The sequence below is a fragment of the Schistocerca piceifrons genome, chromosome 5, assembly GCF_021461385.2.
Source record: "Schistocerca piceifrons isolate TAMUIC-IGC-003096 chromosome 5, iqSchPice1.1, whole genome shotgun sequence".
In the NCBI taxonomy this organism is placed as follows: domain Eukaryota; kingdom Metazoa; phylum Arthropoda; class Insecta; order Orthoptera; family Acrididae; genus Schistocerca; species Schistocerca piceifrons.
This window is the reverse complement of record NC_060142.1, coordinates 465,499,355-465,524,981: the sequence shown is the minus strand read 5'-3', so window position 1 is coordinate 465,524,981 and position 25,627 is coordinate 465,499,355. Positions and strand designations below refer to the sequence as shown.

The window sequence follows — 25,627 nt, the reverse complement described above, 5'->3', positions numbered from 1 at the left end:
CACAATCCAAAGACAGTCTTATGTTGACTTCAGCAGAGCAAGGGATGGAAGAGAAAGATTCAGTTGGGTTGATGGAAATATGTCAGTTGGTAATGAGAGGGGAGGTTCTGTGTAAGTTCATAAAGAGGAAGCAAGCACTGAGGCAAACAAAAGCTAGCAGGAGCTACGGTAGAGTAGCCAGAATTTGATGCTACTTTCCCGTAAAAATAACATGTGTGTCAAGCCATTTTATCAGTACCTGTTATGGCCTACTTGTGGAAGGTCGCCTTAAAATGTACAGCTTTCAGTTATAATCAACTAAATGGTTTTATAAAAGACCACACATACAACAAGAAAACACTACAAAATTTCAATTGAGTGTTTCTTTATACTGGTGGCACCTGAACTTTACTCCTTTTATGTTTTTTAGTGAATGTTTCTTTTCTATGAAACCATGAAAATGGTTCATCTTTATTCTTTCCTTCAAAATGATATCATTTGATCTCTACGAACGAAAAGAACTTCAGGTTTGTTGATGTAGCCAAACAAATCAGATGTCATATTTAACCTCTGTGATTCCAGAATTTATGCTACAGCTATGAAAGATTTATTTTCATGTGCACTACTTCATGACAAGCATTTGCAATGCACTGACATGTGAGAAAACCCTCCCCTAATCTCTAATTGCTTCCAATTATGATACATGTATCTGCATTAGTTTTATGTCATTTTTATCACTTGATACATACTTACTCTCAAAATCTTTTTAAGTAGTCCCATGACAATATCAGTGAAGAGTGTTCTCTCATGAACTTCATCCAGCATTATAACACAATAATTTCTCAGGAGAGGATCAGCCATCATTTCCCGGAGCAAGATGCCTTCTGTCATGTACTGTATGAACAAATTACCCATATTTAGCAACAGTGAACATACAACAACAAAAGTAGCAACTTACTTTAACAGTTTCCAAAGGTATTAATAGCAAACAGACACACATTCCATGTTTAATATCATCTTCTGCTTCCATATTAATTTTATTCTGTTACAAGCATCAAAGAGAGCATTTAAATGAAAATGCTACTTTATGACAAATTTCCTAAACATTTTAAGTACTGAAACTATTCATATAAGAAGATATTTCACTTGATTTTTATGGAATTGTGCAATGACCCAGTTGTCGTACATCCTTAAACCAATACATTATGACATTAGAAATTCAGTTGCCTACTTAGAAATGTTTTTCCTATCCTCTGCAGCCACATACACCTTCCCTTTGTGAAGTATGACAGGTGTGTGTGTGTGTGTGTGTGTGTGTGTGTGCGTGCGTGCGTGCGTGCGTGTGCGTGTGTGTGTGTGTGTGTGTGTGTGTCTGTTAAATTGTAGATGATTGTAAAGGTGTTTGTGTGTAGTGTAGCACAGTGTAGTATAGTGAAGAGAAGTGAAATGTTGTGTTCTTACTGGAGATATGAGAAAGTAGAGGGGTCCAACTCGATGGCAGAACATTGGCTACTCCTCTTAAAAAGCACCATGGGACTCACTGAGCTTAAGATCCCCATCAACACTGTCGCATGCCCTCACTTCAGGAGGCACTGCGGAGAGGTTTGGAATTTAACCCAGAACATGGGTGCAAAGACTGGTGATCAGGAACTTTATGCCACCACCCCTCCCATACCCTCTATCTGAAAGAAAAATTGTCAATAATATGTGGTGTGCCTGGATGGTCACCCATCACTATTGGCTACGCCCAATGGTGCTTAACTTTGGTGATCTGGTGGGAACCAGTGTATCCACCTCGACACGGCCACTGACATTATGAAATAATGTAATCTTATCTTACAAATCAAGGTATAGTCTCTGTTCTATAGAAATTTATTTTATAATTGCTCCTAACCATATTGGAATACTATACTGGAGCAAATGGCAACAAATAAACATGACCTTTTTGAAGACTTCCACATTGAAACATGTATCAGTAACCATGAGGCAGCAGTAGCAACAATGATTACCAAGGTAAAAAAAGGCAACTAAAAAAAAGAAGAAAGATTTATATATTCAGTGAAACAGATAAAGAAGCAGTAGTGTCATATCTAGTGAGGAACTTCAAACTCTTAGCTTAGTGCAGGAGCATGTAAAGGAAATATGTCTCAAGCTTAAAAGAATAGTTGACCACACACTGGATAGATGTAGAACAGTTCATGATGGGGCATGGGAGGAGGGAGGGACTGTCCATGGTATACAGTCACTGTAAAGAAACTTCAAAAGAAACAGAGATTACTGCATAATATGTGTAAAACAAAGCATGGTGTTATAGACAGAGAAACGATGAATGGAATAGATTTGGCTGTCATGAGGGCAATAACTACTGTGGCAGAAAATTATTGGAAGATCTTTCACAAAAGTCAAAGATCTTTTGATTGTATACAAAGGCTGTTAGTAACAAAAAAGTTATTGTCCACACACTCGTGGACAAGACAGGAACTGAAATTCAGGACAGCAAAGCAGAAGCAGAAATGATCAACTCTGTTTTCAAATACTCCTTTACAAATGAAAGCTCAAGAGTAGCATCCCAATTTAATTCTTGTACCACTGCAAAGATGAGTGAAGCAGATATTAGCGTTGGTGGCATTGAGATAGCTGAAGTCGTTAAAACTAAACAAAGCTCCAGGGCCTAATGGAATCCCTATCACATTCTGTACTGAATTTGCAGCTGAGATTGCCTCTCTTTTGACCATGATATACCAAAGATCCCTTGAACAAAAAACTGTCCCCAGTAGTTAGAAGAAAGCACGCAGCTGATACACATCTATAAGAAGGGCATCAATCTGATAGAATGCAGTGTTTCTTGACTCCCGAAAGGCATTTGACTCAGCTCTACACACATTTATTACTGAATGTATTATCCTATGGGGCATCAAGCATAATTTGTGACTGGATTCTTGCTAGGGAGAATACAGCATGTTATCTTGGAGAGAGAACCATCGACAGATACAAATTATCTTCAAATGTTTTGTGGGTAAAATTGTCTTGATTGCTATTAAAATTTTCTTTCTTTATCATGCTGTTTCAACTAGTGACATCATCAGATATCTGAAATTAACATTAGAACAACGTGATGAGTGACAGGCATTGATTATACAACAGTTACAAAAGATGAAAAAACAATATTTTTAAAAGTAAACTCACTGTTAGTATTAAAACCTGTGCCTAATTGGGGCATTAACTAATGGTTGGCTCAAACGGGGATCTCTTTATTCCAGAAGCCCTAACGATAATAATCATGGTATCGCAAAAAAATTTGTGCTCGTCTGTTCTTGATCACTTCCTCAGCTCAAACACAGCCTCAAAGAAGAACAGTGTAAAATCACGTAGAAGGATGAATGGAGATTGGAGCATGACTGCTTGTTAGTGATTTGCCAAAATACACAACTCCTACATATCATGGTTATATCTCCACTTGGTGCAAATGCTGATATCACTGTTGAATAAAATGGCTTATCATTCTTTACAAATATTTTAAGAATAAGTGAAAAATGTGTATCATTTCAAGGTCGCCTTTCACAAAACGGACCCCCCCTTCGGCAAATCCTGGTTGTGTCCTTGACTCCCATGACCTAATGATGCCTCAAACAAATTATAGTCCTAAATAACAACCAAAAATGGGCCTAATATGTGTAAATTTTGTATTAAAATTACATTCTGTCCCAGTGGTTTTATTTTGAAACCAGTCACAAAAGCAGTAATGCCAACTCAAATTTATGTTACAATAACTTTAGATATACTTACTTCGCTGTCAATGATCTCAATATGGCCACTATAAAAATAACTACATGTCATTGTCTCCTACAATCACATACCACAATCTCCATGCCAAATGTTATTTTGAACACTAAAAGTGACTGCTACAAAACACTACATTCGTAGAAGTATCTCAGAGTACCACTAGATGTCTCTGTCTTGCAATAGGATCAATGGCTTCATGCTAAAGGCACTGGTTTCAAGCAAAAACCACTGGTATTCAAAGGGTTAAAATACAAGCATTCAAAGTCATACAATAAAACACAATTTAAATGAGTGTAGTCGCACATTCATCAAATTAGCTTTTCAGATGGCATCAATTAGCCTGACTAGGGTTTACTAAACCAACATCAACTGTTACTTGAATCTGCTACACACTGAAATGAAATTAAATGATTGTATGGCATTTATTGGCTGGGATACCCACTTTGGGGTTAGGCCGCCGTATTGCAAGTCTTTTTAATTACCGCCACTTCACTTCAGTGATTTGCGTTTCAATGATGATGAAAGACACACAACATCCAGTCCCCTGCCGGGAATCGAACCTGGGCCCCCTTGCGTGGTACGCAGTAATGCTACCCCTGCGTTACAGAGGCAGACTGCTACACACTAATTTCTATATAATAGCTGCATGAACATTGAATATTGCTCAAGTGCATGGTACCCGTACCAGATAGGACTAACAGAGGATACTGAACATATGTGGAGAAAGGTAGCACAATTGATCACAGGTTTGTTTGACTCAAGGGCGCATCACAGCAATAACGAAAGAACTTAACTGGCAGATTCTTGAAGATACATGGAAACTATCCTGTAAAACCCTACTTTAAAAATTTCTAGGACCAACTTTAAGCGACAAATCTAGGAATGTACTACAACTCTCTGCATATCATCTCATAGAGCTCACAAAGACAAGATCAGACTAATTATAGCACACACAGAATCATTTAAGCAATTACTCTTCCCATGTTCCATATGTGTACGAAATGGAAAAAAGCCTATATAACTGGGACAATTTGACATACCCTCTGCCATTCACTACATGGTGGTATGCAGAGTATGGATGTAGAAATATTTAAACTAATGCACTTCATGTTTCTTAGCCATGTTAAAAAATGAGTATGGTGGCTTCAATATAGGCAAGGAAGGAGACCCAGCAACAGTGCAGTATTCTCAGCAACTGTCCATTGTAATTGGCCTTTGGTCACAGTACTGCAATGAAAGTAAAAGCGAAGAAGAATTAACAGGATCTGCTGAATGGAATGAACAGTCAAATGAGTAAAGAATTTGGATTCAAAGTAAATCAAAAAAAGGCAAAAGTAATGACAAATAGCAGAAATGAGAAAAGTGGGAGACTTAACATCATAATTTGTAATAATGAAGTGGATGAAATTAAGGAATTCTGTTACCTAGGCAGCAGAATAACCTATGATGGACAGAGCAAGTGTGACATTAAAAGCAGAGTAGCACTGACAAAATGGGCATTACTGGCAAAGAGAAGTCTACTATGTTTGGAGAACAGTATTGTACAGCACTGAGACATGGACCACAAGAAAACTGAACAGAAGAGAATAGAAGCATTTGAGATGTGGTGCTACAGAAGAATGTTGAAAATTAGATGGGCTAATAAGGTAAGGAGAGAGGAGGTGGTTCTCCACAGAATCGGTGAGGGAAGGAATATATGGGGGGAAAAAAACACTGACAAAAATAAGAGGCAGTATGATAGAACATCAGTTACACATCAGGGAATAACTTCCACGGAACTATAGGGAGCTGCAGAGGAGTAAAAGCTGTAGAGGAAGACAGAGATTGGGATACATCCAATAAATAACTCAGGACATACAGATAGGCTGCAAGTGCTACTCTGAGATGAAAGCTTGGGACTTGAGAGGAATTTTTGGCGGACAGCATCTAACCAGTGAGAAGACTGATGACTCAAAAATGCAATGGTCTTTCGTGCAAGTGCATAGCTTGTTATTAATCACAGACACACAAAATTCTGCATAATGATTCCAGCAAAGCTGATATATACGACCTGGCTGCTTTCACACATGACTGTAAGGAGTGCCAGGAATAATACTGGAGGAGGTGATGGTAAGCAGATGTATGGTGCAAGTCTCAGACTTAGATCTTCCACAAACATACGATCCTCGACGCAGGAAGTTTACAGTGAGTAAGGATGTTTAATAGTTTGGTAATATGCAAACACTGTTTGACCTCAAATGTTGGTATGACTACAACCATGTTATCAGTCAGTATGAATGAACATAGACAGAGGGTGTACACCAGCAACTCACAGTAACTTGTTGTAGAGCACCCTCTGCTACATGACAGTCATTACCTCGGTGCCTGTTACACCACATGTGCCATCTGAATTTTTCCCCCAGATGCTAGCTTCTCAGAATTCCGCACGTGGGAACTAGCATTACAACATGTCTTCGTTTCTCACTACCCACCTGGTCTTCTTTGTTCTCAGCATTTCTTCTCACTCACTACTGCTTTCCTTACTCTCTTTTACTTTTCTATATCTTTTATTTTTTGAACTGTCTATTTCCCCACAACTCTACCACATGCAATGTACTTATTTTACCACTCTTATTATCTCTTACACTTTTTTTTGTCAGTATTCTCTATCTTGTTTATTACTCCACCTTCCATCTTTAAGCACAAAGGTTTTCAAATCTTATCTGGTGCATTCCCCACAAATCAGCTTTCCCTTCCCATCAGCTCTAGTAAGCCTCCCTTGACCTGGAGTTCTGAGTGACTTTTCCAAACTCTCCCGATTTCCTAAACCTTGCCAGTCTTTTTTCTTCACCCCTCTTCCTTCTCCTTGAAACTTTCTGCCACAAGGAGCCACTGGCTCCAAAAGCTTGCAAGTTTCCTTAACCTTTATATGTATGAGCTCTCTTGCTGCCAATGGTGAGTAGATTTCTTTATCTATCCAGTTACATTATGTTTTCAAAGAGTGATGAAGATAACTGCTGTAGAAAAAAAGACTAACTGCCCAAGTAAACATTTATTTTCCACAGTTCTTAAAGTATAAAAAAATGTATATTAATAATATATAAAAATTGAATAATATTTTTATAGTTGCAATATGTTTTAGTCTATCATACATATAGCCCATGAGACATAAGAGCTCAGCTGTTTGAGATGGAGTCTTAGTAATTCATACATTTACAAAGTCAGCAAGACTTCTGAGTCAGTTGCTATGTCAAAGAGACTTAGCATATTTTACATGAGATGAAACTTAACTGTTCAGCTGTTACAATGTCAGAGAGAAATAACACTTCATACATTTTCACTTATTGCTGTTACATTAAGCAGACAATTTTTTTTTTTTTGCAATTTTACTGCAATGCGAGGCTTTTTATTATAAAGAAGCACGACTATGTACATGCTAATTTGTTAGAATTCTTGCTACAACATGACAATGTAGGGTCAACATGAATTTCTACATTGAACTAACCCAATGTAGATGATGATGTCTTGTACATCAGGCACTGAACTGTACAACTGTGCTGGTTCAGGGCGTATTTCCAATTTATAGAATCTTTAAGTATCATACGAAAACAGTTCGAGGTTTAACATCTGACTCAGCACAGAAGTTGATAGTCTTCCCCCAGCCCTACATTCATGAGCTTCTCCTCCCTATAACTCATATATCCACTGCATGACAGATGTAAAAGTGTAAGACAACAAACAGAGAGAGACTTTAAAGTCCAAGTAGTTGATATGTGAAGAGACTTAGCACATTTTATGTGAGATGAAACTTAACAGTTCAACTGCTGCAGTGTCAAACAGGTATAACAGTTTATATATTTTCAGTTACCACTTTGTGTACATACATTTTTATACTTTATGAAATGTAGAGAATAAATCATTACTGTTAGAACATATTTAGTCTTTTTTTCTAATCCCACACTTTGCAATTAGCACTCTCACAGCATCCCCCATCAAGCAGCTGCTGCTGGAGGCTTCCAACAACATCTTACATCTCTAGATGGTGTTACACTCTCCCAAAGATGAAGGTAAAGTTATTTCAGCCTGAAATGTGGTGCAAAATGCGGTGCACAAGTAGGGTTTTGATCACTTCTCTCGTAAAAATATTGTTCTTTCCCCCCCTCAGCACAACTCTGAAGGACAAGTGTGCACCTTCATTTTTTTTATTTTGGATTCCCTTGCAGAATGTACTTAGGTGATTTGTCAAACACATTTCAGGCTTGCAACCGGTCATCATGTAATTCATCCCATGATATTTTGATTGGGCACATGCCAGTCACCTTCAGGTGAGCCATCAAAGACAGACATATAATTGATCCATTCTGCAATATATAGTACACTGAGAGTATTTCACACATGTGTCAAAATCAAGTTGTCATACGGATCACACTTCCTGGTGGCAGTGCCCTCACTGGTTGAACCACAGAACTCAACTGTCCTTTGCATTATAGCTTGTTGTGGCTGTTGGCACTCTCTATCATCTTTGATTAGAACATATCATAGAGATGGTGGTGTTCCACGCATTGTCCAACTGGAAGCCAGTATCATGGGTCACCAATTTTTCTACCAGGCATACGTCCATGGAGTCTTTAATAACGCAATCCCAAAAAGGTATTGCTGTGGTCAGAATCATAGTTCTATCATATTCCATTGAATGCCCTGTGTAAATACATTGGAAGTGAATTTTCGAATTTCCCCTGCCATTTTAACAGAAGTCACTTTGGCCTGTGGACGCAATGCCATCATAAACAGCATGCTAGTAGCAGCAACCAGAACCACTATTTTGCACTTTACATTAGGCACTTGAATTGGCAGTATGTGTACAGCGCCTCTGGGCACAGAGCTTTCACTGGTGGACAGTAGCACTATGGCACAGAAATGCATGAATGGACCAGAGCTGCTTACAGCTGGCACAAGCTAGCCGCAACAGGTGTATCTGACAGCATGCACACATATCAATAGGCAGAATTCTGACAATGTCTGTGGTGCGCATAGGTGTGGGTCAGCAAAAGTGATGGCCAGTGCAGTCAGAAGTGTTTTTCTGTAGTCTATAACTCCAATCCGCAGACCACGTGGTTGAGATTAGTGTGAGCTCCTACCTATGCTTACGGAAGTTTCTTTGGCATTCTCTGTTCATTTTCACTTACATTTTATCATGTCCTCAAAATACCCACCTCCCCCCCATGAACCATGGACCTTGCTGTTGGTGGGGAGGCTTGCGTGCCTCAGCGATACAGATAGCCGTACCGTAGGTGCAACCACAACGGAGGGGTATCTGTTGAGAGGCCAGACAAACGTGTGGTTCCTGAAGAGGGGCAGCAGCCTTTTCAGTTGTTGCAAGGGCAACAGTCTGGATGATTGACTGATCTGGCCTTGTAACAATAACCAAAACGGCCTTGCTGTGCTGGTACTGCGAACGGCTGAAAGCAAGGGGAAACTACAGCCATAATTTTTCCCGAGGGCATGCAGCTTTACTGTATGATTAAATGATGATGGCGTCCTCTTGGGTAAAATATTCCGGAGGTAAAATAGCCCCCCATTCGGATCTCCGGGTGGGGACTACTCAAGAGGATGTCGTTATCAGGAGAAAGAAAACTGGCGTTCAATGGATCGGAGCGTGGAATGTCAGAACCCTTAATCGGGCAGGTAGGTTAGAAAACTTAAAAAGGGAAATGGATAGGTTAAAGTTAGATATAGTGGGAATTAGTGAAGTTCGGTGGCAGGAGGAATAAGACTTCTGGTCAGGTGACTACAGGGTTATAAACACAAAATCAAATAGGGGTAATGCAGGAGTAGGTTTAATAATGAATAAAACAATAGGAATGCAGGTAAGCTACTACAAACAGCATAGTGAACGCATTATTGTGGCCAAGATAGAAACGAAGCCCACACCTACTACAGTAGTACAAGTTTATATGCCAACTAGCTCTGCAGATGACGAATAAATTGAAGAAATGTATGATGAAATAAAAGAAATTATTCAGATAGTGAAGGGAGACGAAAATTTAATAGTCATGGGTGACTGGAATTCGAGTGTAGGAAAAGGGAGAGAAGGAAACGTAGTAGGTGAATATGGATTGGGGCTAAGAAATGAAAGAGGAAGCCGTCTGGTAGAATTTTGCACAGAACACAACATAATCATAGCCAACACTTGGTTTAAGAACCATGAAAGAAGGTTGTATACATGGAAGAACCCTGGAGATACTAAAAGGTATTAGATAGATTATATAATGGTAAGACAGAGATTTAGGAACCAGATTTTAAATTGTAAGACATTTCCAGGGGCAGATGTGGACTCTGCCCACAATCTATTGATTATGACCTGTAGATTAAAACTGAAGAAACTGCAAAAAGGTGGGAATTTAAGGAGATGGGGCCTGGATAAACTGAAAGAACCAGAGGTTGTACAGAGTTTCAGGGAGAGCATAAGGGAACAATTGACAGGAATGGGGGAAAGAAATACAGTAGAAGAAGAATGGGTAGCTTTGAGGGATGAAGTGGTGAAGGCAGCAGAGGATCAAGTAGGTAAAAAGACGAGGGCTAGTAGAAATCCTTGGGTAACTGAAGAAATATTGAATTTAATTGATGAAAGGAGAAAATATAAAAATGCAGTAAATAAAGCAGGCAAAAAGGAATACAAACGTCTCAAAAATGAGATCGACAGGAAGTGCAAAATGGCTAAGCAGGGATGGCTAGCGGACAAATGTAAGGATGTAGAGGCTTATCTCACTAGGGGTAAGATAGATACTGCCTACAGGAAAATTAAAGAGACCTTTGGAGATAAGAGAACGACTTGTATGAATATCAAGAGCTCAGATGTAAACCCAGTTCTAAGCAAAGAAGGGAAAGCAGAAAGCTGGAAGGAGTATATAGAGGGTCTACACAAGGGCGATGTACTTGAGGACAATATTATGGAAATGGAAGAGCATGTAGATGAAGATGAAATGGGAGATACGATATTGCATGAAGAGTTTGACAGAGCTCTGAAAGACACGAGTCGAAACAAGGCCCCGGGAGTAGACAACATTCAATTGGAACTACTGACGGCCTTGGGAGAGCCAGTCATGACAAAACTCTACCATCTGGTGAGCAAGATATATGAAACAGGCGAAATACCCTCAGACTTCAAGAAGAATATAATAATTCCAATCCCAAAGAAAGCAGGTGTTGACGCATGTGAAAATTACCGAACAATCAGTTTAATAAGCCACAGCTGCAAAATACTAACACGAATTCTTTACAGACGAATGGAAAAACTAGTAGAAGCCGACCTCGGGGAAGATCAGTTTGGATTCCGTAGAAACACTGGAACACGTGAGGCAATACTGACCTTACAACTTATCTTAGAAGAAAGATTAAGGAAAGGCAAACCTACGTTTCTAGCATTTGTAGACTTAGAGAAAGCTTTTGACAATGTTGACTGGAATACTCTCTTTCAAATTCTAAAGGTGGCAGGGGTAAAATACAGGGAGCAGCAGGCTATTTACAATTTGTACAGAAACCAGGTGGCAGTTATAAGAGTCGAGGCACATGAAAGGGAAGCTGTAGTTGGGAAGGGAGTAAGACAGGGTTGTAGCCTCTCCCCGATGTTATTCAATCTGTATATTGAGCAAGCAGTAAAGGAAACAAAAGAAAAATTTGGAGTAGGTATTAAAATCCATGGAGAAGAAATAAAAACTTTGAGGTTCGCCGATGACATTGTGATTCTGTCAGAGACAGCAAAGGACTTGGAAGAGCAGTTGAATGGAATGGACAGTGTCTTGAAAGGAGGATATAAGATGAACATCAACAACAGCAAAACGAGGATAATGGAATGTAGTCGAATTAAGTCGGGTGATGCTGAGGGAATTAGATTAGGAAATGAGACACTTAAAGTAGTAAAGGAGTTTTGCTATTTGGGGAGCAAAATAACTGATGATGGTCAAAGTAGAGAGGATATAAAATGTAGACTGGCAATGGCAAGGAAAGCATTTCTGAAGAAGAGAAATTTGTTAACATCGAGTATAGATTTAAGTGTCAGGAAGTCATTTCTGAAAGTATTTGTATGGAGTGTAGCCATGTATGGAAGTGAAACATGGACGATAAATAGTTTGGACAAGAAGAGAATAGAAGCTTTCGAAATGTGGTGCTACAGAAGAATGCTGAAGATTAGATGGGTATACCACATAACTAATGAGGAAGTATTGAATTGGATTGGGGAGAAGAGAAGTTTGTGGCACAACTTGACCAGAAGAAGGGACCGGTTGGTAGGACATGTTCTGAGGCATCAAGGGATCACCAATTTAGTATTGGAGGGCAGCGTGGAGGGTAAAAATCGTAGAGGGAGACCAAGAGATGAATACACTAAGCAGATTCAGAAGGATGTAGGTTGCAGTAGGTACTGGGAGATGAAGAGGCTTGCACAGGTTAGAGTAGCATGGAGAGCTGCATCAAACCAGTCTCAGGACTGAAGACCACAACAACAACAACAACAAAATACCCAGTGCCCTGTGATTGTGAGGAAAATTCGCTTTGTTCCGGACATGTGTCCACTGCTCTCCCCTGGTCATCCAAATGGCTGATGCACTTGTCACCAACGAGTGTATACCCTCCAGGATAATGTTTAAGTGGAACTACAGTGCAAAACCATAACCGTGAGCACCAGCTAATAAACATTGTAAGCAGAATTTACTTTATCAAGAGTTGCTTTATTCTTTCGAGTACAATAAACGTTTTATGGCAAATGTGTACTGCATGAATTCCCATCACCACACCATCACTATAGCCTACATCCTGAACATTGTGCATGGGTGGCAGCAGTAAAGCCAGCTCACTGCACAACTGACACGTAAGCAGTGATACCCACATGTTCCCACTTCAGCATGACTCCAGGGCAAGTGGGACTACATAGTTTGGTGGTGTGCCACACTCATATGTCTGCTGTCGGCTGTAAGACAGTAGTGTGACAATGAGTGGACTTAAACTTAAGACATGTTAGCTCCAAATTTATGGTGACAATTTTAAAACTATAATGTCAGAAGGGTGAAGAAAACTGTCTAAACTTTAATTTCAGAGGGGCAATTGTTTAAAATTTGGCAGCTGGGCTACCAACATATTTAAACTTAGAGAAAGTGGACTCCTAATTTCTGAATTGAAATTAAACGTAGCACTAATAGACTTTAACTCAGTGCAAGTGATACTGATGATGTCAGGGGAAACCCAATGACCATCTTGAATTCTATACTTAGAACAAGTGACCTGACAACCACGACTGCTATAAATAGCCTTGCAAGGTCTTGCATGTCTGAGCAAATAACAGCTTTCTACCTGCATGTGGAAAAACATATAAACTGACACCTTAGTTTCTCCTAGCTTATACTATGTTCCAATAACTTATGGGAATGCAGCCAGTTCACATCATTGAGAGCTGCTGATAGTTCAACAAGAGCACACCCTGCCATTTTCAAGGCAAAACTGCAGCAAAATACGCCATATTACACACAAGGGAATGGAGAGAAGACGGAAGTAACTGATCAAAACATAAACATTACAATAGAGGAAGTGAATTGTGCATTAATTAAAATGAAGAATGGCCAAACACCTGGCCCGGGAAACATGCCTGTTGAGTTATTGAAGGCTGGAGGAAGATATCTGAAGAAACGAATAACCTGGCTGATGAACAACTGTTGTAAAAGGATTGAAATTCCCTCAGAATGGAAAAAGTCATATATGGTTTCTATTTTCAAGAAAGGTAATAGAAAAGACACAAACTGCTATAGAGGCATTAGTGTCAACTGTACAATGAGCCACTTATTTGGCACAATACTGTTAAAAAAAAAAAATAGACAAAATGTTGGCCACCATATTGGGGAAGACCAAAGCAGGTTTAGGCAGAACATTTCATGTGCAGATAACCTATTTATTTTCCAACAACTAATGGAGAAATTTAAAGCAGTAGGGAAGGAGCTACACATTGTCTTTGTATATTTAGCAAAAGCTTATGATACAGTCCCTAGATCTAAGCTGTGGGAAGCTGTGAAAGATATAGTTATGGATGATTACCTTTCACAAATTATTATTGAAATGTACAGAGATAATGCGGTACAGATAAAACGAGGTTCAAAGTTATCAAAACCTATTAATGTCACTAAAGGTTTGTGACAAGGTCGAAGTATGTCACCCATCTTGTTCAATTTATATGTAGAAGTGGCTCTCCGAAATTGGAAGAACAGCTGTAGAGGTATGGAAATCACTGTCAATGATGTACAGATATTTTCATTAAAAGTTTTGCTGATGATCAAGCTGTTATAGCATAAAATGATTATGACATTGAGTTCATGATACGACAATTATACTACACGATACTACAAATGAGTCTAACAAATAGTGATGCTAAATTTGAAGTACACATAAATGACAAAGCAGTTATGAGACAGGTAGAGAAATTTAAATACCTCGAGGCACATATTGATAAAAATTGATTGGGCTATATAGAAGTAAAAATAGAATACAACAAAGCAGAAAAGTGTTAGGGTGTATGAATTCTTTTTGGTGGGATAAGAATATTTCCAACAGCAATAAGAAAAGAGCAGGTAAGATAATGGTTGAATCAGTGCTATGCTATGCTATGCTATGGATTAGAACTATGGATCTAAAATGTGGATCTCAAAAGAAGACTAATAGCTGTGGAAATGGATTATTTGCGTAGGAGTGCAAGAATGTCAAGAATCGAAAGGAAAACTAATGATGAAGGCAAATGATACAGTGATAGATAGAATTGAAAGAAAATCATTAAAATGGTAGGGACATATGATGAAGGTTTATGAATGGAAACCACCTGCCAGTCGTAAAAGTGGAAGATCACGACATTCTTGGACACACCACATAAATGGAGTAATGGAACATCACAGCATCAACAAGGAAGATAAGCTGGATAAAGAGGCTTGGCAGAGGATAACAGGAATACAACAAGATGTTGTTATTAATTAATCTTTGTATTGATTAATCCTGTAATAATAATAATAATAATAAATAATAATCAACAGGTCAAGTAGCATAAATTCTGCCCTCTGTTTTTTGACAAATGAGAGAGCAAGATTCCATGCATAATTTAAACAAAAACACCAATTTCTATTTATAAGGTTACAAGCTAATTTAATATCAAGAGCTCCCTTAATAACACTGCCACAGTAGCTGGAAGCACATGTCAGAATCTTCGTGTTGTTATAGTCCATAGGATGACTGATGCCAAGACAATGTTCTGCAATGGTGGATTGGCTTGGGTGTTGTAAGTGTGTATGACACTTATGATCAGTATACCAGTCCCCCACAAGCCTGATAGTCTGACTGATATATGATATGCCACAACTGCAAGGAATACGGTAGACATTCCCTTACGCAAACCAGGATCATCTTCTACAGAATATAAAAGAACCCTGATCTTAGATGGTCGTCGAAAAACACACTTCACATCATATATCCACAAAGTATGACCAATTCTGTTCAAAATGCTCCCTGTGTAAGGCAAAAAGGACGTAGACTTTGGTGCCAACTCAGTATTATCATCACTCGCCCGGTGCACAGTTGGTCAACAGTGCAACACACATCTAATCCGTCTTTTGCTATAACTATGCTGATGAAAGGTGACTTCAAGACAGGCTAAACCAGCTGGCAAACTTTCAGGGTTCAAGATGATATGGACCCTGTGAATGAAGGTACACTCCTTCACATTGAGCCGGATGGTGACAACTGTGAGTCTGCAAAACAAGTCAGTTTGAGTACACTGCCTATAGACAACAGGCCCCAACGAACACTCCACTTTCCTTCTGACCAAAACATCATGCACAGAAAGACAGCTGTTTTTTTCCAACTCCATTGTGAAATGAATATTCAACTGGATTGAATTCAGGTGTTCTAAGAAGTCGTTCAAATTCTCATGGCCATGCAGCCAAACAACAAAAGTATCAACTATACACCTGAAAAAAAACATGCAGGTTTCAAGGCTTTGTAGTTAGTTGGGTAGTGTTATTAGGGAAGCTGTTGAAATGGAATTAGCAAGTAATCTTATAAATAGAGATGATGGTTCTTGTTTAAATTACTGCATAGAATTCTGCTCTCTCACTTGTCAAAAAGCAGAAGGACAGAGTTTCTGCTATATCACCTGTTGATTATTAATTTCACCATCGATAACTTCTGATTTCAGTCATCTTTGGGCTATGCTCCAGTCAAAATGTCACCAGTTGTCAACAATGTCACCCGTCTGCATTCCCATAAGTTATTTGACCATGTTAAGTGGCATTTTTGTCACTGAAAGTAGCAGGTCAGTTCAGGCTAGTTATTTCCCATGCAACAGTCGCCATTTTGGATTCTGACATCACACAGACTGCCCTAGGATCCTCAGATCACCATCTTGGATCACCATCTAGGATTATGACATCATACAGACTATCCTTGAATTTCACATCATCAGTGCAATGCACCTTCTTAGACATTTTAATTTCCCACCAGTTTATACTTAGAACAATAGGTATACTTTCATAATGACATCGTAGGAGAGGGATGGATAACCCTGGTTGTTTTGAATTTCCCACCATTTTATACACAGAACAATTGGTCTATGTCAGGGGGTCTGGGGGAGGGGTGAAATCCGACAACAACTCATGACATCACTGATGATGTCATTAGAAATCTGACAACGATGCACTCTGTCCCACAATGCCCAGTTATACTACTTACCACTTAAGAGGAATATGGAGAGTATTCCACATTTCAAGGCTTGATGAACATAGTTGATAACTCTGCAGAGAATATGATTTAGTTGTTCTGATCCTGGTTGGTACTAAGTGGCAGAGAGGGCTCAGCAGGTGTTTTGTGTGTTTATATCATATGGCACAGAAGATCCATTTTTGGACAAGGTCAGAGGGGCAATTCTGGTCCACAAACGCCCCAGTAACACACTTGACATAGTGACATAGGGACTGCTTGGCACTGTAAATCAAGTAATGACAGGCATTTAAAGAAGAAGAATATGGCAAACGTAAGTGCAAGCGTTGTTCCATACAGTTGCTCACCACCTCCTACTCAAGCCCTGTCATTGGCATATTTTATACTGTTAATGGGAGACACATGTGAAAGAAGATACTTCATATATTAAGCCTGCTGCAATCACTGCAGAGTATTGTACATGGACATGGGCCTGGTCACTAACAAACTAACCACTCACATCAAAGTCCAATACCAATTGACGTCCAAAGGTCAGCTAGACTACACTGTCGTTGATCATACTGCACAATATAATGTGGTCAACTTCAGTGGCTGCTTCAAACACATGACATTCCACTTGGATTCTCCTTATCAAGACCAGCTTTTTTGAATTGCACATCTGGGAACTCTCCCTGAAATATGTCTGTTATTCCTCTTCCTTCAGCTTCACTCTACACCAGTCTGCCCCTATGCCCCCCATAAGTATTTTTCCCATTGCCCACCCCCACTTTTTCCTGCTCCATTCCACCCTTTTTACAACAAACCACACTCTCACATCCCCTCTCTCTTGTCCTCCGCTCCATCCCAGTTCCCTCACTGGAATCATTTTCCACTTTCTACATCTTTCTCCTACTCTGTATTCTTACCCTGGTGCTCTCCCTACTTTCCCCATTCTGTATGTTCCTTACATGCCTACCCAAAACCTGCCCTGCATCAGCTGTTTATTTTATCAAACTGTGATCTTTCATAATTCTTCACCTGCCTTTTGCCTCACTCGGCCTATTCCACAACCCACTCAATTTCCCCAGCAACACCCTCATCTTAGTTGGCCAGTTGCCCCATCAAGCAACAAGTGTCAGGAGACAATCAAAATCTTCAGTCACAAACTTGAAAAATGCCACAGATTTTGGATGGTTGCTACTCTACATATCATCATTATATAGGGATATCATCCAACTAATAATGTATCACTCAGAACCCTTCAAAATTCTCACAGACCTGTGACATTTCTCTGGATAAACTGATAAAATTTCACTTAGACTGTGTTAGAGTACTTCATATGGGGGTAAGAATTTTTTTCTGCTTGCAAGATCTGGTTTTTAACATCGCAGAATCAGTTTGGAACAGCTGCAGACTGTACCCAGTTTCAGCTACGACATCATAAAGCATTGCAGCACTCTGGACTCACATTCGGGAGGATGACAGTACAAACCTGTGTCTGGCCATCCTGATATAGGTTTTCCATGATTTCCCTAAATCACTTCAGGGAAATTCTGGAATGGTTCCTTTGACAGGGCACAGCCGATTTCCTTCCCCATCCTTCCCTAATCTGATGGGACTGATATCTCGCTGTTTGGTCTTGCTACTTCACTGTCAAGTAGCTCCTCAATTGACCTCACAAGGACTGAGTGCACCCCATTTATCACAGAGCTCCACAGCTCGTAGGTCACCCATTCAAGTGCCGGACATGCCTGACAGTGCTTAACTTCGGTGATCCGACAGGGACCAGTGTTACCACTGCAAAAGGCCATTTGCATAAGCAGTATTTATTTATTTACTTACCCTATTCAGCTTTTGTGCATGGAACCAAAGACACACATTAACCCAGCCCAGGGTGCTTAGAGCCCCCTTCTCTAAGCACACTTGGGTAGTTCTCAGCAGGCACATTTACATCACAAGAGTGGGCCCGGCTTTCAAGCTGATGGCAAAGTTCTGCTGGGGACCCAGTATCGCAGGGTATAACACGTTACCCATGCCCAGGATTACAGGTGAAGACCACATCGGCAAGGAGGCGAAGAAGATGGACTTCAGTACAGCAGACTTGCAGTAAGTGGCACCTCAATCCCACAGGAAGCCAAGAAAGGGATAGACAGAGTCCCTGAGCCCAGAAAGGCGATCGTCTAGTGGAAGAAAACCACGATTCAAAATCACCTGGTCCTCCAAGTCAAGGGTCAGGCATTGGACCTGCACTCCATCCTAGCAAAAGAAATCACATGCAAAACTTCCCAATTTAGCCTCGGAACAGAATGGATCACAACAAAAATGACAACAGGCATGAAAAAGGACAATGAGAATTGCAACATGGAATATACAAGAAATTTCTACAAAGAAACATGAAGTTTTTAAAGAAATAAAGCGCCTTGATGTCGACATAATGGGCCTAACAGAAAGCAAAGCGAATGGGCATGGTACAGAAGAGACAAATGATTACATATACATTTATAGTGGGGTACCAAAGAAACAACGGGCCCAAAGTGCAGTTGCCATTGCCATAAAGAAACAACTCAAGAAAACCTAGCCAGCTGGGAACATGTCAGTGATAAAATTCTGCAAGTACAGATGAAAATAAAGGGTCATTCTGTGGTGATTACTGCGGTCTATTCAGCAAACGACAACACTGATGTAGCGAAGAAAGACTTATTCTACACTCTATTGACAAGATCTCTTGAAAATATAGGGAATCGCAAAGAAGTCATTTTACTAGGAGACCTAAATGCCAAAATAGGATGCAAAGCTAATGACAACATAGTATGTCAATGTGGTTATGAAATCATAAATAATAACGGTGAAAGATTGATAGAATTCAGCATGCAAAATGACTTAAGATTTCTGAATGGATGGTTCAAGCATAAGGACATCCACAAATATACGTGGACAAAACCAAGTGTTAACCTCTAGTCCATTATAGATTATGTCATAATAAAACAAACAACAAAGCTAGTAGTACAAGACATGAGGGCTATAAGATGTGCAGAGTGCGGATCAGACCATTTTTTGCTAATGTCTAAGATATTATTCAAGTTTATCAAAGACACAGAAATTCAAGTGGAAACTGAGCCAGAGAAAGCCAATAATACCGAATATAATTTACAAAGCCTTGACCACAGTTCTATCCGTTTCTTGTACCAGCAAAGGCTAGCAGAAAAACTTGCTGCCATTGAAGAAATCTCCGCAGATACGATTTATGAGATGGTTAAAGTAGCCATCCATAACACAGCTGATGAAGCACTGGGAAAAAAAGAAATCCAAAAGAGTAATAGAACATACGATGAGTGGTGGAAGCACTTGGTACAAGAGAAGGTAGAAAGTAAGTAGAAAACTTATAATAAATGGTTGAACTCAAGATCAGACAATGATTGGCAGGAATACAGAGAGTGGAGAAAAGACAACACTTCGGCAAAAAACGAAGCCCGGCAGAAAACCGGTGAAGAGATAGAAAACAGCATGGGGAATACATGAGCAAGTAAAGCCTGGAAGGTATTAAAAACAATGAGAACACAGAATAAAGACAAAGCAGATATAAACCTCATTAGCATGCAGGAATGAGTACAACCCTACCAAGGACTACTAACTGAGAACAGAGCGGCATTCACTGAGAACCCACCAGACACTGAAGTCAGTAATGATAACAATTAATGCCATGAAAAACAGAAACTCGCCAGGTCCAGGATTAATTTATACAGAACTGGTTAAAGCACCACTGTCAAAACTGTTTGAGATATTGGCAATGATTTTTGACAAATGCCTTAGAGGTAACGAAGCCCCAAAGGAGTGGAAAAAGGAAACAATTACTTCAAAATTTAAGAAGGGCAACAGGAGAAATTGTGCAAACTATTGTGGTATTTGTGTGATGCCATCCATGATGAGAGTCTATGGCTGTATCCTAAAAAAGAGGGTAGGAGAAGAAATAACTGAATCTGAAGAACAAAATGGATTCAGATCTGGTCGCTCCTGTACTGATGGAGTATTTACCCTCAAAAACCTAGTGGAGAAAAGGACAGCAAGGGGTCTTATGACACAGTTCCACAGAAAAAGCTATGGACAAGTCTAACTGATAATGACATGTCACCGAGCTATGTGAAAGCTGTCAGACTCCTCTACCAAGGTTGTACTGCAATGGGAAAAGTGAGAAATCAACTAACTCAAGAGTTTAAGGTGACAAGGGGCTACACCAGGGATGCACACTCACTTCTACACTATTTAAGGTCTATCTAGAGGAGGCACTAAAATCCTGGAAAAGGAAATGTGGAGGAATGGGTATCCCCATAGACAATGAGATCTTGTTCACTTTATTTTTTGCTGACAACCAAGTGTTAGTAGCTGGATATGAGGAAGATGGAAATTACACGCTCTGGAAATTAAAAGAAGAATATGAGAAATGGGGCTTTGTCATAAACATATCTAAAACACAGAATATCTGAAAGTGGGAGAAAATGCTGTTAACAACCTACAACTCGGTGCTGCTACGTTAAAGGGTGTCATAATTTTAAGTGCCTGGAAGTGACACTGTCGTCCAATGGTAGAAATATGGATGATATAAAAAAAATAAAACTGGCCAGGGCAAGTGAGCTATAAAACAACTACATGGTATTCTCTGGAATGAAAACATAATGTGCAGAACAAAACAAACCATCTACCTCACAATTATTGAAAGTATCACAATGTATGGTGCAGAGTTGTGGGAACTAACTCAGAGGCAGAAAGATCACCTGCTGGCTCTCGAAATGGCTTTCTGGAGATGGAGTTGTGGATATTCCACGCTTGATCATATTAGAAATGATAGGATCAGAGGGGTTATGAATGTCAAAAGCACAATCCTAGACTACACAGAAAGGAAGCACCTACTCTGGTATGGTCACTTCAAAAATTTCTTGCAGCAATTTAACTTACAACTTACTTCTATGATGAAGAGTCTTTAATAAACAACTGAATCAACACACCATTTTACTAAATTATGATGTTCTTATGAACAAAAAATGTTACATTTTATTGCCATTTATTTCCTCTGTTTGTAAGACAAAATCGATCCTTCTCTTCTAAAACAAACATGAATTTTCACATTAAGAAACTCATTCTGCATAAAAATAGAATCAACAACTTGGCTGAAAACCCAAAAGCACACTGCTAATCAAGCATACCACGAAAACCTGAGTGATTACAAGATTCATAATATTCCAATCAATTCATTGCACTCACTTTTATTTTAGTGTGTTCAGGGTCAAAATGATCATCAAAGCGAATGCTGTAGCCAACAAGTTGACCAACCATGCAGTTTTTTTCATCTGCAACTCTCATTGCTAAAGTCGTAGCAGCCACACGCCTTGGCTCTGTCACACCCACTATTTTTCCGTCGGCTGCCCATCCTGCCTCCACCAGATACTGTAAAGTGAGGAAAAGAAACATTTATTTTATTTGGCTGCTCTCAGAAAATACAGCTGTAGCTGTCAGGAGTGAAACAATAGTACATTACAAAGCTACTGCAAACAGTTCCTATATTGTAACATGAACATAAACCATAGTGAAATTTCTTATTTAGCACACTGCTTTTCTCAGGTCTTAATATCCCATCAACAGTGAAAGTGTCAGACTGTGTACCAATTACAGTTGCATATGAATGGTTGTAGCAACATATGAACTGCGAGTACAGTACATTAGCCAAAAACTGGAAAATACACATCGCACAGTTTGTCGTTCAGACAGCTTGGTGAACTCATCAGCTGCTAGGTTAGCTAGCACTTAAATACAGCTGCAAAGGCACCTTCAGTGTATCATATTTTTCATCCTTTTACCTACTGTTAATATTTGTGTAGTGTACGTTAACTCTGCAAGTATCACTTGATAATCTTCTAACATAGAAATTAGTCAGAGGAATATGAAATATGATATAGAGCGGCTAAGGTCAAACCACGATTATCATTTTCACTGTACATGGCAGTTGGTAAATCCTGCACACGCCAAGTAGATGTTAAAAATTTATGGAAAATCCAGGACAGAATAACAATCTGAATTAGGATATGTTGCCTCTCACCACACAAAGGATGCATTGAGCAGCAGACACATCTAAAAGTAAATTAAACTACCAGACAAAATCCTTTAGAAAAATGCACATACACTCATACACACACAGCTCACCACACATGACCACTGTCATCAGCAGGCACTGAGACTCAATTGCCTTTGTTGTGGTGGTGGCAGATAGTGGTAGTTCAAGGCAGGAGTACGAGGTGAGTAGTCTACTTTCAAATGTGCCTGTCTGGTGTGTAACACCCCTGTATGTGGAGATCAGCAATCAGTCCTGATTATTATTGTTCAAAAATCTGTTAAGTAATTGTAAACAAGTAAGACTTTGCAAATAAATACTCACAATGCATGAAGCTGGATTTACTTTCATGATATAAAATAGATGTAACTTAGCACGAATGGAAATACAACTATTCCATGTTCATCAAAAATACATTAATACTGTCATTGCAGCGGTACTCAGAGTTATTAAGACATGCTATCTGCAGCAGAGTTAAACAATCAGTTATTGTTGTGGTCTTCAGTCGTGAGACTGGTTTGATGCAGCTCTCCATGCTACTCTATCCTGTGCAAGCTGCTTCATCTTCCAGTACTTACTGCAGCCTACATCCTTCTGAACCTGCTTAGTGTATTCATCTCTTGGTCTCCCTCTACGATTTTTACCCTCCACGCCACCCTCCAGTACTAAATTGATGATCCCTTGATGCCTCAGAACATGTCCTACCAACCCATCCCTTTATCTAGTGAAGTTGTGCCACAAACTCCTCTTCTCCCCAATTCTATTCAGAACGTCCTCATTAGTTACGTGATCTACCCATCTAATCTTCAGTATTCTTCTGTAGCACCACATTTCAAAAGCTTCTATTCTCTTCTTGTCCAAACTATTTATCGTCTATGTTTCACTTCCATACATGGCTACACTCCATACAAATACTTTCAGAAACGACTTCCTGACACTTAAATTTATACTCGACGTTAACAAATTCCTCTTCGTCAGAAACTCTTTCCTTGACATTGCCAGTCTACATTTTATATCCTCTCTACTTTGACCATCATCAGTTATTTTGCTCCCCAAATAGAAAAACTCCTTTACTACTTTAAGTGTCTCATTTCCTAATATAATTCCCTCAGCATCACCTTAGTTAATTCGACTACATTCCATTATCATCGTTTTGCTTTTGTTGATGTTCATCTTATATCCTCCTTTCAAGACACTGTCCATTCCATTCAACTGCTCTTCCAAGTCCTTTGCTGTCTCTGACAGAATTACAATGTCATCGGCGAACCTCAAAGTTTTTATTTCTTCTCCATGGATTTTAATACCTACTCCAAATTTTTCTTTTGTTTCCTTTACTGCTTGCTCAATATACAGATTGAATAACATCAGGGAGAGGCTACGCCCCTGTCTCACTCCCTTCCCAACCACTGCTTCCCTTTCATGTCCCTCGACTCTTATAACTGCCATCTGTTTTCTGTACAAATTGTAAACAGCCTTTCGCTCCCTGTATTTTACCCCTGCCACCTTCAGAATTTGAAAGAGAGTATTCCAGTCAACATCGTCAAAAGCTTTCTCTAAGTCTACAAATGCTAGAAATGTAGGTTTGCCTTTTCTTAATCTAGCTTCTAAGATAAGCTGTAGGGTCAGTACTGCCTCACATGTTCCAACATTTCTACAGAATCTAAACTGATCTTCCCCAAGGTCGGCTTCTACCAGTTTTTCCATTCGTCTGTAAAGAATTCCTGTTAGTGTTTTGCAGCCGTGGCTTATTAAACTGGTAGTTTGGTAATTTTCACATCTGTCAACACCTGCTTTCTTTGGGACTGGAATAATTATATTCTTCTTGAAGTCTGATGGTATTTCGCCTGTCTCATACATTTTACTCACCAGATGGTAGAGATCTGTCAGGACTGGCTCTCCCAAGGCTGTCAGTAGTTCTAATGGAATGCTGTCTACTCCCAGGGCCTACAATCAGTAGTTGCTAGTAATTTGACTTCATTGTTGATGCACATGAAGAAATGCATACATAGACTAGCAATGGTCATAGATACCCATGAATGCAGTACAGAATTATCTTCAAACGTGAGTTCAAACATTTTCAAAGTAAAGTGATTGCAGTTTAAAATCTTGTTCTCCTTCGTAACATCCAAGCATGGGACTCATGGCAGTCTCTTTCGAATTATGAGGCTTCATACAGTAGACACCATTCTGACACCATGGGTAGCACCTCATCTCATGTGATATGACATGTAAGAGAACAAGGTAAAAGTTTTCTCATAAACTGGATACGCACAGTGGAAAACCATGTGTGTAGTGTCATGGTACTCATTTGTTGATCAAAGGAGACAAGCATGTCCACTTATGACATGAGGTCATCATTAGCAACTGAACAGTTTGTCCTATTCACAGTTCTATCACCACCAAAGGAGTTGCCAAAGAACATCAATAAGTGAATCACATTAAGTCCTTAGACTATACTGCACAAATGGAAGTTCATACCAAACAGCACTTCAACAGTTTATATTTTTCCTAATTTGTCACCAACTGCTGTCCCAGTTTTATACCCATTTACTGGACACACAGGATTGCCCATGTGACACCACGATACAGATGCTTGTTTGTGTTTTATGAAACTCATGAGCATGTTACCAGGAGATTACTAGCTGATTCAGAGTAGTATGTCAGCTGTTAATCAAGTGGGAATACAAGATCTCTCCCCCCTTTCAACCATACCTTAAGAGTGTTAGCATCCTAGTCAGTAAAAAAAAAAAGGGGGGGGGGAATAGTTGAAGATATTGCCACTCAGTGGTCAGCTCTGAATCATAATGTGAACTGTGCATGCAGATAGGATGTCACAAGTGCAAGGTAGATCCAGCAGTATGTAGACCTCAGCTGCTGGAGACTTCTGTGGTTGAACACAGTGGTTCAGTTTCCATCAGTTACTAATCTTTCACTTCAGTTGTGTTAGGAAATGCAGGATGGACACAGTGCTGCACCATTTCCAGAAAGGATTGTTGATGCTGATGGTACTACTTTGCCACCTCTTTCCATAGTTGCAGGACCAGCTAAAAGGTCACTTAAGTGTCA

At 39.5% G+C, this 25,627-nt stretch overlaps 1 protein-coding gene across 1 annotated transcript in view; it reads right to left on the bottom strand.

Annotated features, from left to right (window-relative positions):
• The window catches only part of LOC124798029 (probable ATP-dependent RNA helicase DHX35), a 214,155-nt gene that overhangs the window by 68,703 nt on the left and 119,825 nt on the right, over nucleotides 1–25,627 (bottom strand). The window contains exons 5-6 of the mRNA XM_047261243.1: nucleotides 21,718–21,900; nucleotides 733–873 (exon numbers count right to left, since the gene is read on the bottom strand). Of these exons, the coding sequence (XP_047117199.1) occupies nucleotides 733–873; nucleotides 21,718–21,900 (324 nt within the window). The remainder of the gene's footprint in view (nucleotides 1–732; nucleotides 874–21,717; nucleotides 21,901–25,627) is intronic.